Raw genomic sequence first — 14,132 nt, 5'->3', positions numbered from 1 at the left:
AACAAACAGAAACCATATCTCATCACTGAGTGATGCGGATACTTATTTATCAAATATCCAGAGTGAGTTCATGCAGGTGACAAGTCCCTGACATTAGTGCTGATGCTGCCAGGTCACTGAGAAGGCCCCTTCAACAGGGAAATGTTGGCACTGAGCTTTTTAGGGGCAGGGTTTTAATGATGGGCTTAGTCCCAGGGAATGTTGGATAATTAAAGTTACAGCGGCAGCTTTCATAGATCACAGGATATAAAACATACATATGTTACATTAGTCAAGAAACTTACCGTTTTTCTTAAAAACATGTTCTCGAATAGGGACAATGGGGCGATTCATAAAGTTTTGGTCATGATGGACAAGAACTTCTTTGATTAAGGGTAATCCAGTTACAACAACTGAAGGCAAGTCACCGAAATCCAGGCTAAAAAGGTTCCCGTATTTCTTCACAAACTGAAAAATAGTAAAATAGTCACATTTGAATATGCAGAAGTTAGTGTGTCCAGAAATGGATGGTGTGTGTAGCTTGGGTCAGGTGAGGGGAGTATGTGTATATATGTGTGTGTGTTGTGTATGCACCTTGGTCTGATGGGAATGTTTCTACCTGTTTCCATTTCTCCTTCTCTCAACTAGACTTGGGTTGATCCCATTATAGGACATGGACATTCTTTATAAATATTAATTTATATCTTCAACCTCCTTGAATTGAGTGAGCACATACCATGTGTCCTCAGAACCAGGCGTAAAACTATAATTATAATAAAAACAAGGTCTCTAACCTCAAGCATCTTGGAGTCAAGTGAAGGCAGAGAATTCAGCACAAGTGACTCACCAGCAAAGGCTGGGATGTGTTTAGTGAATGGTGGAGGGAGCATGGACTTGTTAGTAAATCATTAGTAAATCATATCTGTTTAACCAGGAGAGGATGTCCCCTTTCTCATCATGTTCTAGGTGACAGAAAATTCACTACGGAGATGAGCACATGGGCTCCAGAGCCATGTGCCTATCTTAACTCCATGGTTGAAGCTCTGAGCTCTTGGGACAGTTGCTTCACTTGTTTTTAGCCTCAGCTCCCCAGCTATAAATTCAGAAAATTTTTCCTTTCACAAAGCTCTCTGTTAGGAAGGATGAGAACAGCAATGTGAAAGGCACTTTGTTTTCTGGTACCTGGCAGACAGCCACTTGAGGCTCTGGGGAATGAATGGGCCCTGTGTGCAAAGGGATGTGGGTGCACTTGCTTATGGTGACAGAGAGGACAGAGCACAAGATGATATGCCTGTGAGGGGCTCTCATGGTCACAGACAACCACATGCACTTGGTGCCATGATAACCACCTTTCATGTTACAGCTCATTAAACTTCCAACTACCCTATAGTAGCAATTATTTTCCTTGTCTTTCAGAAAAGGAAAATGAGTCATAGCATAAGTAACTTAGCCAAGGTAACAAAGCTATTGGGTGTTGGAGGCAATCCAGCAGGCATTAGGTCAGATTTGAGGATAAAGACATGAACCCAAGATGGCACTAGGACCTTAGAGTTCAGTGGATGTGAGAGAGTAAAAGTGAGGATGAGAGAGAGGGACCAGGGAGAGGGGGAGAGAGACAGAGACACAGAAAGAGACAGAGAGAGAGAGAGAGAGGGAAAGAAAGGTAGAGAGAGAGAGAGAGAGAGGAGTGTATACAAATGTGCAGGGATATACATGGCTAACTTGGGTGGCAGTCAGTGGTCAGTAATCAAAGTCTTCATGACCTGTTTTTTTCAAAAGTGAATACTAAGTGGACCTTGTCTCTGCCTCCAGTCTCCAGGGCTATGTCTAGCTGCAGGCTGTGGTCTCAAACAGAAGCATTCATTTCATTCAGGTGTCTGTGGCTCCTTCCCCGCAACCTCCATGCACTGGTGCTACCTCATGTCAGCTGGAGCCTCCTGGACCCCATCATCCCATCACAGCAAATACCATGGATTTAGTCTCATTCAGTCACTGTACTCCCACATTAAAGCCTAAGCCAGATCTCAATCCTTCCATTGTCCTTTTGGCCCAGAATTTTCCATCAATGTTTGTGCATCACTAAGCACAGTGTATCTTGTCTTGTTATAAAGGCAGAGGCAAGATTCCATCTCAAGCTGGTATGCCTATAAAGTACATGTGTTTGTATGTATTATACCATATATATTGTAAGAAATTAGGAATGGGACTTCATAAATCAAGATTTTTAAATTTCAAGACACCATAAAACTCCTAGAAGAGAATATAAGCAAAACATTCTCTGACATCAACCGTACAAAGGTTTTATTAGGTCAGTGTCCCAAAGCAATAGAAATTAATTATAAATTAAACTGATGGGACCTAAAAGATTTTGCATAGCAAAGAAAACCATAAAAAAAAGACAACCCACAGAATGGGAGAAAATAGTTTCAAATGATGTAACCGACAAGGACTTAATCTCTGAAATGCACAACTCAACAGCAAAAAAACCAACAACCCAGTTGAAAAATGGGAAGAAGACCTAAATAAACATTTCTCCAAAGAAGACATACAGAGGGTACAGGCACATGAAAAAAATGCTCAACAACACTAATTATCAGAGAAATGCAAATCAAAACTAATGATATACCACCTCACACCAGTCAGAATGGCCATCATTATTAAGTCTACAAATAACAAATGGTGGAGAGGGGGTGGAGAAAAGGGAACCCTCCTGCACTGTTGGGAATGTGAATTTGTATAACCACTATGGAAAACAGAATGGAGGTACCTCATAAAATTAACATAGAACTACCATATGACCCAGCCATCCCACTTTTGGGCATATATCCAGACAAAATTTCCATTCCAAAAGTTAAAATGAACCCCTATTTTCATTGCAGCGCTATTCACAATAGGCAAGACAGGGAAACAACCTAAATGTCCAACAACAGATGAAGGTATAAAAAAGTTGTGGTATATAAATATGTATTGTGTATATATATATACATGTATGTGTGTGTATATATATATATATATATATATATATATATATATGTGTATATATATATATATGTATATATATAAATCAGCCATAAAATGAACAAAATAATGCCCTTTGCAGCAACATGGATGAAACTAGGGATTCTCATACTAAGTGAAGTAAGTCAGAAAGAGAAAGTCAAATACCATATGATATCACTTATACCTGGAATCTAATTCATGGCACAAATGAAACTTTCCACAGAAAAGAAACTCATGGACTTGGAGAACAGAACCTGTGGTTGCCAAGGGGGAGAGGGAAGGGGAGAGGGAGGGACTCAGATGGACTGGGAGTTTGGGGTCAGCAGATGTAAACTTTTGCATTTGGAGTGGATAAGCAATGAAACCCTGCTATATAGCACAGGGAACTATATCTAGTCACTCGTGATGGAACATGATGGAGGATAATGTGAAAAAAAGAATGTATGACTGGGTCAATTTGCTGTACAGCAGAAATTGACAGAACATTGTAAATCAACTGTAATAAAACATTTTTAAAAAATATATTTATAAGAAGAAAATGAATAGCCCAGAGTATAGTGAAGTCTTTTAGCAGAAATGACTACAATAGTGATTCCTAGTTTTTTACACCAATTTTCTTTCTTAAGGAGCATTTATAAGCTGTTACCTATGTATGCTCTGCATAAACTGTTGTAAAAGTTAAAAAAAATAAATTTCATTGTGTTGAATGTGTGGATGAATTTCCTAGGCTTTACAGAAAGGATTTCTTGACTAATTCAGAATAAGCAATGATGATGTGTTTTGGGAATGGCTGAAACTCTCAGGTAAAGGTAAATGACTCCTAACAAGGTATACAAGTCAGAAACAGTTTGTTCTTAGAAAAGACTGAGCACTCTATCAGCAGTTGCTAAAATGAACTTCTGCAGAGTTCCATCCCTGCCAACCCTCAGCCCACATATATTTCTAGTCTGAGGGAACTGGATCAAGCACTTTTATGATATGATCAACTGTGTGAACATGGGTCAGTCACATGACCTCCTGCAGCCCTGGTATGACAATGGTTCTGTCCAGCAATTCTTAAGCCCCATACCAGTCACTGTGCCAGCTGCTTTCATGGAGGTAAATGGATGACCCACAGTCATCTCAGAAGACTTTTCAACGTAAAACAATGAAATAATGTAAAGGAACAAAAGGGGTTAAAAATAAGGTGGTTCAAGTAGCTAGAAAAGGCTTAATGTCAGAATTGAAAATAGATAAATAAAGAGAAAATGATTAATAAGGGAGTTATCAATGGCAAATAAAAGCAGTAGAAGATAGGAAATTAAATATGAAGCATTAAAATTCCAAATGTGGCATTAAGCACTTAAATGACAAAATATAGCAAATAAATGTTGAGAATAAAAAAAAAATTAGAAGTGGAGAATTAGGGAGACAAGAAATTGAACCACAAGATACAACGTTGCTGGAGATTCTAGTTAATCTAAATTCTTACACTCAAAACCCAACAGAACAAAGACGTAAAAAGAGAAAAAGGAAAAAAGTCACTTTGTACCAATTCTTGCTCCCACTAGTAGCAGGTAAGGTCTATTCCTCTGAACACTCACCAGCACTGAGAGGTAGGGGTGTGGGGGTGTGTGTGTGTGTATGTGTGTGTGTGTGTGTGTGGGGGGGGTGAGGGTTTAGGAGTTCCTGTTGTGCCTCAGTTGAGGATGCAGGTTCGATTCCCAGCCTCTCTCAGTGGGTTAAGGATCCAGCATTATCACAGGCTTTGGCGTAGGTCACAGACGTGGCTCGGATCCTGTGTTAATGTGGCTGTGGTGTAGGCCCCAGCATTATCACAGGCTTTGGCGTAGGTCACAGACGTGGCTCGGATCCTGTGTTAATGTGGCTGTGGTGTAGGCCCCAGCTGCAGCTCCAATTCAACCCCTAGCCTGGGAACTTCCATATGCCACAGATGTGGCTTTAAAATGAAAAAAAAAATTGTCTTAATGTGTTTGTATTGCTTTTATAGTTAAAAAGTGTTTCTATCCACTAAAGCACAAAAAAGAAACCTATGTACAAAAGTTCATAACAGAGGTTCTTACCCTTTTATTTTGAGTCACAGAACTCTTTGAAAATCTTGAGTCTGTCATGAATCTACTCTGTGAGAAAATTCTTTACCGTGAATACAGTTATACAAACATGCAGTTTCAGGGGTTCACCAGTGCCCTGGGGCCCATGAACTCCTGCTAAGATTCCTGGTTTCACAGTTAGTCCTTTCCTGGGATTATGCTACGTTTCTGAGAACGGTCTGTAGAAATCAAATTCTAATTCAAACCAACAAATCTTTATGAAATACTTCAAAGCTACCAGGCACCTTGTGACATTGCTATGTCATATGTGGAGGCCGTACACAGATCAATATGCTATGGCATTTTCCTAAAGTGCCCAAGATTCTATCATGGTGGAAGATGATATACGTTAGAATGCTAGAGAGAGGGATGATACTGTTGAAAAAAGAGATGAAGTTCCACTCCAGAAATGGAAGAAAACTTCTAAAAGGAGATGGTATTTGGACTAAATCTTAAATGAAATTCAGGGTTCCATCATAGAACATGTAGTGTGAAGGCAAAGACTAGGCTGACTAGTGTTCTTTAAAGAGCACTAAAACTGTGCTAGGTCAAAGCCAGATGCTGGGAGTACAAGTACATAAGTTTAAGTGTTTGGCCATCTAAAGGCTAGGTAATCAGTTCTCATTATTACCATTCTCTGTTATCAAGATGGGGAAAATTTAGGAAGCACATAAGGGGACCCCGAGTCTAGGATAAGTTCTTGGAAAAAAAAATCTCTTATTTGTGTAGAGGGATGGGAGACAAGACTGAATAGCTATGACCAATATGAGCTAGACCAACGATGCTTTAATGTCAAGTGAAATATTTTAGAAACGTCAATAAGAGAGGTAATACAAGTGAGGGCTTAAGAACTTGGATTTTGGTGTCATACAAATCTGTTTGTATCCAGCTTCTGCTTGTTACTTTCTTTGTGATTTTTGGTCAGGTTATTTAACTTCTCTGTGTCTCAGTTTCCAAATCTGTAAAATGGGGGATAGTAATAGTTGCCATATTTAGAAACTGTGGTGCTAGGTAACCATAATACTAAAAGTAATAATAAAACTCTCTATTGCTATTGATATATTTGGGAGTGTATTTTAGCAGAAGGACTCTAGTAAGCTATGGACAAAGGAAGGGAGTGGCAGTGACCAGGGAGTGAACTGATAAAGCCCATGCAGCAGTCAGGCCAGACAAGTGATGCCTGGTGTGAAACCAACCAACCACTGGCTTCCCTTGAGTTTGTTACTGTAAACTTTTGAAGAAAGGGTGAATGTGGTAGATATAGAACTAAGCATTAATTATGTGCTAGGCACCCTGGCAGTAAACTGATATTAATGAGATTATTTGATTCATATAATAATCCTATAATGTATTCCCAGTTTTCAGAAAAAGATTCCCAGATATATAGCACATAGTTAGTGGCATAAGGTAGGGCTCTTTCTAACTCTCTCGGTATGTCTCATCCTTTAATGAAAGCATGAAGATATTCTCTCTCTCTCTCTCTCCTTCTGCGTGATGGCGCTCCCTAAGGATTAACTGGCCACATGACCTTCCAATCAGAAATCCTATTTCCCAGCTTCTTCAGGTGTGGCAAAGGGGCCATGAGTAGTGGTGATTGTGCATCCACTGGGCCGTGTCCTTATATGAGAGTTACTTCTCACCACCTCCCACTTTCTCCTTTTCATGGACCAGAACTTACACATGATCATGCTTTAGGATCAGAACAACAAAATAGAAGGAACTGGGATTTTTGGATGACTCTGTGGTAGAAAGCAGCCTCCCTATGCTAGAATTTCTGCCTAAATCTTAACTCACTTGTGAAAGAGAAATGAATTTCAGTCTCTTCTTACATCACTGTATTTTGGGGCCTTTTTGTTTCAAGCAGGTCAATGAATATCCTGACTAATACATTTATCCACCTTATCTACCATTTCCCCACCTAAGTCAAATAAGATCTTCTCTTATTTAAGTACATACTCCTATAATAAGCCACATAGCTAATGTAGAGAAAGTTTAGAAAATGGAGTTAAAACAACAAAGGTTCTTATCATGCCATACAAACAGGCCAGTTTCTTTACTGACCTTTCACTGTGTTTTAACTCATTCCACTTTCCCCCATTTAAAAATCTCCAGGAGGTTATTCCATGTAGCCACTTGCCTAATGTATTCAAGTTCAGCCACATTTGTCTCAACATTCTACACTAGGTTACCTCCAGGGTTTCCCATTCACGGTGATCCTATCGTCATTTCATTTAGTTACCAGAATTTTATATCACACATTCATCATACACAGTCTTCTACTGCAACTGTCACATGATAAGCAATTCATAAATACCTGCTGAGCTCATGAATAAAGGTATTATGCTCTAACTATATCATGAAAAGTCAGGTAGCTTAAGTAGAGAATAGGTATAAGAGTCAAACAGTCCTGGGTTCCAGTCATTGTTTGTTCATTATCTATGATGAATAACTTGGGCAAATCATTTTACTGTTTTCAACCAGCTTTTTTAGTAGTCACATGGAAACAACATCTTAAGATTCCCAACTTGTGTGTCTTTTGTGAATATTAAATGAAAATTAACATACATCCATACACAAGACCTAGCAAATAGTTGGTATTAATGTATCCAAATTGCTAGAATATAAATTTAATTGCAGCTAAATCACACCATTTGCTTTATGACCAACAATATTTAAATGCAAACTTATACAAAATAAAACATAACAGTTCTGATGAATGATCAGTGGGCCAGGGATAGGACCCTAGCCTCAGTTTCATCCCTGGCCAGTTTTATACATTAGGCAAATCATTTAACTGTTCTAGTTACATCTAAGTTAATGGTAAAACAAGGGTACAGGTGAAGTTTCCTTTTTTTAATTTTATTTTTTAATTTTTTGGCCACATCCATTGCATGCAGAAGTTCCCTGATCAGGAATCAGACTGCACCACAGTAGTGACCCAGGCCAAGGCAATGACAATGCCACATCCTTAATTCGCTGTGCCAGCAGGAAACTTCTAGATCAAGTTTCTGTTTCCAGATAAGAATGAGGAACAGCATTTTATTTTATTCCTAATACTGGTCATAATACTAATTGGCACAGACCAAAAAATAATTCTATACAATCCTATTCTCTCTAGCCAAAGGACTAGATAAAGGATGGCCACCAGTCCAGAACCTTTCATTCTCTTTGTCTTCCTGTTCTGGAGACAAACACCACGAAAAAGATGTGACCTTTATCCACATTAATGGGTGCCTATGGCACTGGATGATATGGCTAGAAACCTGTCTTCACCTGACCCCTGAAACAAATAGGTCATGCCCCTCCCTTGCTGAGTCTGAGAGCTGAATTGTGACTATCACCGCTGATCTAAACTATAGGGACTTCTTGGAGAAGCTGGTGGGCAAAATTATGATTTCTAACACTCTACAGAAACAAGAAGGTACCCCTTCCTCACAGAGATGATATGGTTAGATCTCTGACTTCCTTCCCCCTCTGTAGTAAGGAAGAGGCTGTACTCAGAGGGGCTCCAGGCTTTCGTCCTCATCCTCATTCTCTCCAGCCTGCATGGATAAGAATGTGGGGTGGAGTCCAGTGGGGGTGGGTAGACCAAAATAGCACTGCAGGGGCTTTGTAACCTAAACCGACGTCTGATCCATCATCCACAAAACTGAGGATTCTGAGCATAAGCAAGTTGGCTATGTGCCAAAATAGACATTTTACATAGAGCCCAGAGTCATATAACAAAATAAGCAAAATGTCCAGAATAAAGTTTAAAATTACTTATGTTACCAAGAACCAAGGAAATACCAAATTGAATGAGTTGAAACCAATACTGAGATGATAGAAATGTTGGAATTATCAGATGAAGATTTTAAAGCAGCTAATGAAAATGTTTCAAAAAACAATTGCCTTCTCAAATTTTTTTTAAAAAATAGAAAATCTTAACAAAGACATAGAAAAGATATAAAAGAACCAAAGAGAAAATTTAGAACTAAAAAATACAATAATCTAAACAAAAAAACTCAGTAGAGAAACACAATGGCAGAGTGTTAATGAGGTTAATGACACAGCAGATTCAGTGAAACTGAAGATAGATTGTATTGATAGAAAGTATCCAACCTATCCAACCTGACCAACATGTAGGAAATAGACTGAAAAAAGAATAAAAACTAAAAAACAAAACAAAAAAAAAACCCTAAAAAAAAACAAAACAAAACAAAAAGGGAGTACATGTTGTTTCTCAGAGGGTTAAGAACCCACTATTGTCGCTATAAGGATGAGGGTTTGATCCCTGGCCTCATAGGTACAGATGTGGCTCAAATCCTATACTGCCATGGCTGAGGCATAGGCCTCAGCTGCAGCTCCAATTTGACCCCTAACTTGGGAATTCCATATGCTGCAGGTGTGGCCATAAAAAGAAAAAAACAAAAAAAACAGCTTTAGGGATCTATGTTGGAGTAACAAAAGATGTATCATTTGTGCCATCAGTGCCCAAGAATACCAGAAAGAAAGGAAAAAACAAAAACAAAAATGAGACAAAACAAAAACCCATGGACTTGAAATAAATATTTAAGAAATAATAGCTGAAAAATTCTAAACTTGATATCAGAAAAAACTACAGATCCAAGAAGTTGTGAGTGAACCCAATAAATCCAAAGAACTCAACACCAAGACATATCATAATCAAATCTCTGAAATCTAAAAAAAAAGAACACTTCATAAAAGCATGCAGAGGAAAACAACACATGGGGAACACAGTTCAAATTACCCAGATTTCTCATCAGAAGCTAGGGAGGCAAGAAAGAAGCAGCACACTATTTTCAAGAGATTAATAAAATAAACTGTCAACCTAGAATTCAATATCTAATGATAATGAAGGTGAAATAAAGACATTCTTAGATGAAGGAAAGCTAAGAGAATTTTTGTGCCAGCAGACTAGTTCTAAAGAGTGGCTAAAGAAATAACCAACTTTCTTTAACCAGGAAAGGAAGAGAAATAGAAAGGGTAAATAAATGGGTAAATATAGTAAACTATCTTCCTCTTCTTGGATTTTAAAATTGTGTTTTACAGCTAAAAGCAAAATGATAATACTGTTTGATGTGGTGCTCAATGTATGTACAGATAATATTTAAGACAATTTATATTTTACAAAGTGAGGAAAGTAAAAGGATCTAGGAAGTTTTAAGGTGTTTATGTTCCACCTGAAGTGGTAAATCCTTACTGCAATAAACTATGTATGCATAGCATGTAATATTATAACAACCACTTAAAAAATAATATAGAGAGATATACTCAAAAACATGATAGATAAATTAAAATGAAATCCTCAAAAATGTTCAAATGACTCATAGGAAGAAAGGAAATGAGAAATAGAGGAATAAAAAACAAAGTTAAAATTAGAAAATAAATAATAAAAGACAGATTTCTGTGTTAAAATATCAATAATTACATTAAATATAATCTAAATTGACCAATTAAAAGAGATTGGCAGAACAAAAAAATGACTGACCTATATGCTATCTACAAGAAACTCATTTCAGACATAATAATATCAGTAGATTAAAAGTGAAAGAATGGAGAAGTTCCCGTTGTGGTACAGCAGAAATGAATTCGACTAGGAATCATGAGGTTGTGGGTTCAATCCCTGGTCTCGCTCAGTGGGTTAAGGATCCCGTGTTGCCCTGAGCTGTGGTGTAGGTTGCAGATGTGGCCCAGATCCTGCATTACTGTGGCTGTGGTGTAGGCCGGTGACTATAGCTCCAATTCGACCCCTAGCCTAGGAACCTCCATAAACCACGGGTACGGCCCTAAAAAAGAGAAAAAGACCAAAAAAAAAAAAAAAAGTGAAAGAATGGAGAAGCATATACTATGCAAACACAAAAAAAGAGATGGTGTGGCTACATTACATCAGACAAAGTAAAGCTCAGGCAAAGAAAATTAACAAAGATAAAAAGGGACATTACATAATCATTCAAGAGCCAATTCACCTAGATGACAATTTAAATGTATATGCACCATATAAAAGAGCTTCCAAATACATTACTGGAAACTACCAGAACTGATTAGAGACATAGACAAACCTGTAGTTACAACTGTAGACTTTAACATGCTTCTCCTAGTACAGGTACCATCAGTAGATAGGAAGTCAACAAGGGTACCAAAGAAATAAAGAACACAGTCATCTAAGTATATTCAGCTGACACACAGTAAAGAACATGCCACCCAACAGCAGCATAATACATTTTTTCCCAAGTATCATGGCGCTGTATATTGGATCGTAAACACTAACATTTTTTAAAAATTGAAATCATACAAAATATGTCCTCTGGCTATAATGGACTCAAATCAGAAATCATTAGCAGAAAGAAAACAGGAAAATCTCCCAATACTAGGAAATTAAACAACACATTTATTAAACGAGGGTACAGGTTTAGGAGTTTAGTTTAAAATTCTGTAAACTGATCCTGTCACTTAGTGGTACCAGTTGGGTGTTTCTCCAAGAAAGTGAAAAAATCTTCTCCATCTGAACTTGAATATCTATTACAGGCTTGTGTTCAAAGTGCTTCAGACACTTTGAAGGGAAAGGAGAGCTAATAATTGTTGGGTACCTACAATAAGCTGTATTAATATTGTCCATTCACTGTTTTATTTCATCTTCACAACAGCCTCTCTCAGTGCTGTCTATCAGCAAGGTACCTGTGCTGAGAGGCAGTGAAGAAGCCGAAGATTCCTGTGAATGTGTTGGGAGGTGGGGGTGGGGGTGGGGGTGGATTTTAAGAAATTCGGAGCGACCACAGTTAGGGAGCCCTGATGGGTGAGGGTTATAAAGAATATTGTAAGGAACTATGAGAAAAGTTCCAAGTGGCTGCCTAAGGAGTCTGCACTCTGGAGTCAGCCGGAAAGTACCAAGAAAATCTAAGAATGATATTTAAAAATAATTACTTTAGTGAGACTGGATTGCATCCTATAAATAGGGTGTCCCAAATATAGCTAACAAGAGTCGCAATTAATTGACTTAAAATATAGCACCTGGCACGCTTAAATAATAAACACTTAACAATACTTCACCCCTAGATAGAGCAGGTGGAATTATGCCAGTTGACGGCAAGAAGAGCCAGGCTCAAAGCGGGAGGTACCAAGATGCCCGCTTTGGCCTCAGAGCTCCCCCTTAGTCCCGCCCTCAGTACCCAGAATGGCCTTTGTCCTTCAAGTCAGGGTCAGGACCCGGCCGGACACCTTCGTCCGCTCCTACCCGCTGAAGTGAAAGGTGCCCCTTCTCAAAGTCCAGATGGAAGAAGTTGCCTACGAAGGGCAGAGACAGGGGCCCAGGCGGATAGTTCTTTGGGCGCCGCCTTTTGAGGAAATCAGCAAAGATGAGAACAGCGACGGCACTCAGCAGGAAAGTAAGGGGATGGAGCGCGGTGCAGAGAACCTCCGCCAGGGAGCCCATCGGTGCAAGCATGGCTGCAACGTACGCTTGCTCTTCCGCGGTCTGGACCAACTAAGGTCCGGGTGGCTCTCTGACTCGGAGCTGCCAGCCCCGCCCACCTTCACAGCGGGGCACCTCCCAACAGCCAGGCCTCGCCCCGCCCTTCCCACCGCCCTTTCGTCGCACCCCTCCCCTGGCGCGCCTGGCTCCCAGTGTCACCCCGTCCGCGGGACTGGTCCGGGCTCTTTTCTAGGTCCCGCCTCCTGCCACCCACTCAGTGTGCCCTGCCAAGTTCTCCCCTCTCCCCGGTACCTACCCTGCCCGCCTGCTTCCCACCTGCTGCTTGGAGCCAGATTCCCGGGAGAACAGGCAAGGGTGTTGGAAGAGGCCCCAGCTAGGAGAATTTTTATTAGCTGTTTAGAAAGCCCATCCCTTCGTAACACCCTGGGGGCTCTAGGTTTATCACTTCATTGAGTCTCTGAGAGGGCTGCGACTCCTGCGCTTCCTGTTTTTCAGTCACTTTCTCACCAGAGGATTGGAACTGTTCCTGGTAAACAATCAGGACAAAAGCAGCACCTGACATTTCTTGGGCTCTTACTCGAATCCAGGGATCACGGTCATCTCTTTACATAGATTGCTTTATTGTTGGAAAATTACGCAGAAGCTTATCTTCATTCCATCCTGCAATTGCGGAAACTAAGACGGAGGTAAAATAAACAAATACGCAGTGAATAAATGAATCCACTGGTCTGCAACACTTTGAAAGGAGGCCCCGTATTTGTAACTGCTTTGAAGGTGAAGAAGCATTACATCAAATCTCCTAGCACTGATGCTAGTTTTAAATAGATGCTTAAATGAAGGTATGTCCTTGTCTTAAGTCATGTCCTTTTTGTTTTGCCTCGTGAGATTCCTCCCCTGAAGCCTCAAGACAGTGTAGGACTCCAGGTTCCAATCTTTCATGCTATGCTGTGTGCCTACCTGTGTCTCACCATTTGTGAGACACTGGAAGCATGAAGCATAGTTCTGAATAGTATGGCACATGCTCAGATACACAGCATGTATATAGACAGACAGTCATTTAAAAAAAAAAAAAAGAACGAAAATAAATAAAGCAGCATTGAAGTTTCTTCTGTCTTCCAAAGTCCAGAGGAAGCTACCAGAGTTTAGTTTTTAATCCTTCCAGTATGTTTTCCTGTTTCACTACAGTTGTTATGCATCTGTGCAATGTTTTAATATTTAATATGTATTTTAAAAGGATTATTACAACTGACTTTTTTTCTCAGTATTATGTGTTTGAGAGCTGTCTGGATTGATACATGTGGCTTTAGTTCATTCACCTTACAGCTGTGTAGTATTTTATCACTACCCCAGAACTTTTTTTTTTAAATTGAGGTATGATTGACATGTAACATTATATTAGTTTTGGATACACAACAGTGATTCATCTGAGCAAAATGATCACCCAAGACCTCTAGTTAACAACCAGTATTAAACATAGTAACAAAATTTTTTTTCTTGTTATGAGCACTTTTAAACTCTACTCTCCGCAACTTTCAAATATTCAGTATATTATTATCTATAGTCATTGTGCTGTACATTACATCCTCATAGCTTATTTATTTTATAACTGGAAGTTTGTATGTTGACCCTGT

The 14,132-nt window shown here is 39.3% G+C and overlaps 1 protein-coding gene across 3 annotated transcripts in view; it reads right to left on the bottom strand.

Annotated features, from left to right (window-relative positions):
- Window positions 1-12,573, bottom strand: part of LOC110261221 (cytochrome P450 2J2) — a 94,132-nt gene extending 81,559 nt beyond the window's left edge. For all 3 annotated transcript variants that reach the window (XM_084964905.1, XM_021096564.2, XM_084964904.1), the window contains exons 1-2: window positions 12,304-12,573; window positions 285-447 (exon numbers count right to left, since the gene is read on the bottom strand). In XM_084964905.1, coding sequence (XP_084821031.1) covers window positions 285-447; window positions 12,304-12,513 — 373 coding nt within the window. In that variant the 5' untranslated portion in view covers window positions 12,514-12,573. The remainder of the gene's footprint in view (window positions 1-284; window positions 448-12,303) is intronic.
- Between the last annotated feature and the right edge of the window lie 1,559 nt (window positions 12,574-14,132).

This window comes from Sus scrofa, chromosome 6 (genome assembly GCF_054392235.1).
Source record: "Sus scrofa isolate SSC_HxYL_T2T_F1_AM1 chromosome 6, Sscrofa_HxYL_maternal_Yorkshire_Landrace_v2.0, whole genome shotgun sequence".
NCBI classification, from domain to species: Eukaryota; Metazoa; Chordata; class Mammalia; order Artiodactyla; family Suidae; genus Sus; species Sus scrofa.
The sequence above is the reverse complement of the archived record's forward strand: the minus strand, read 5'-3'. Positions and strand labels throughout refer to the sequence as shown.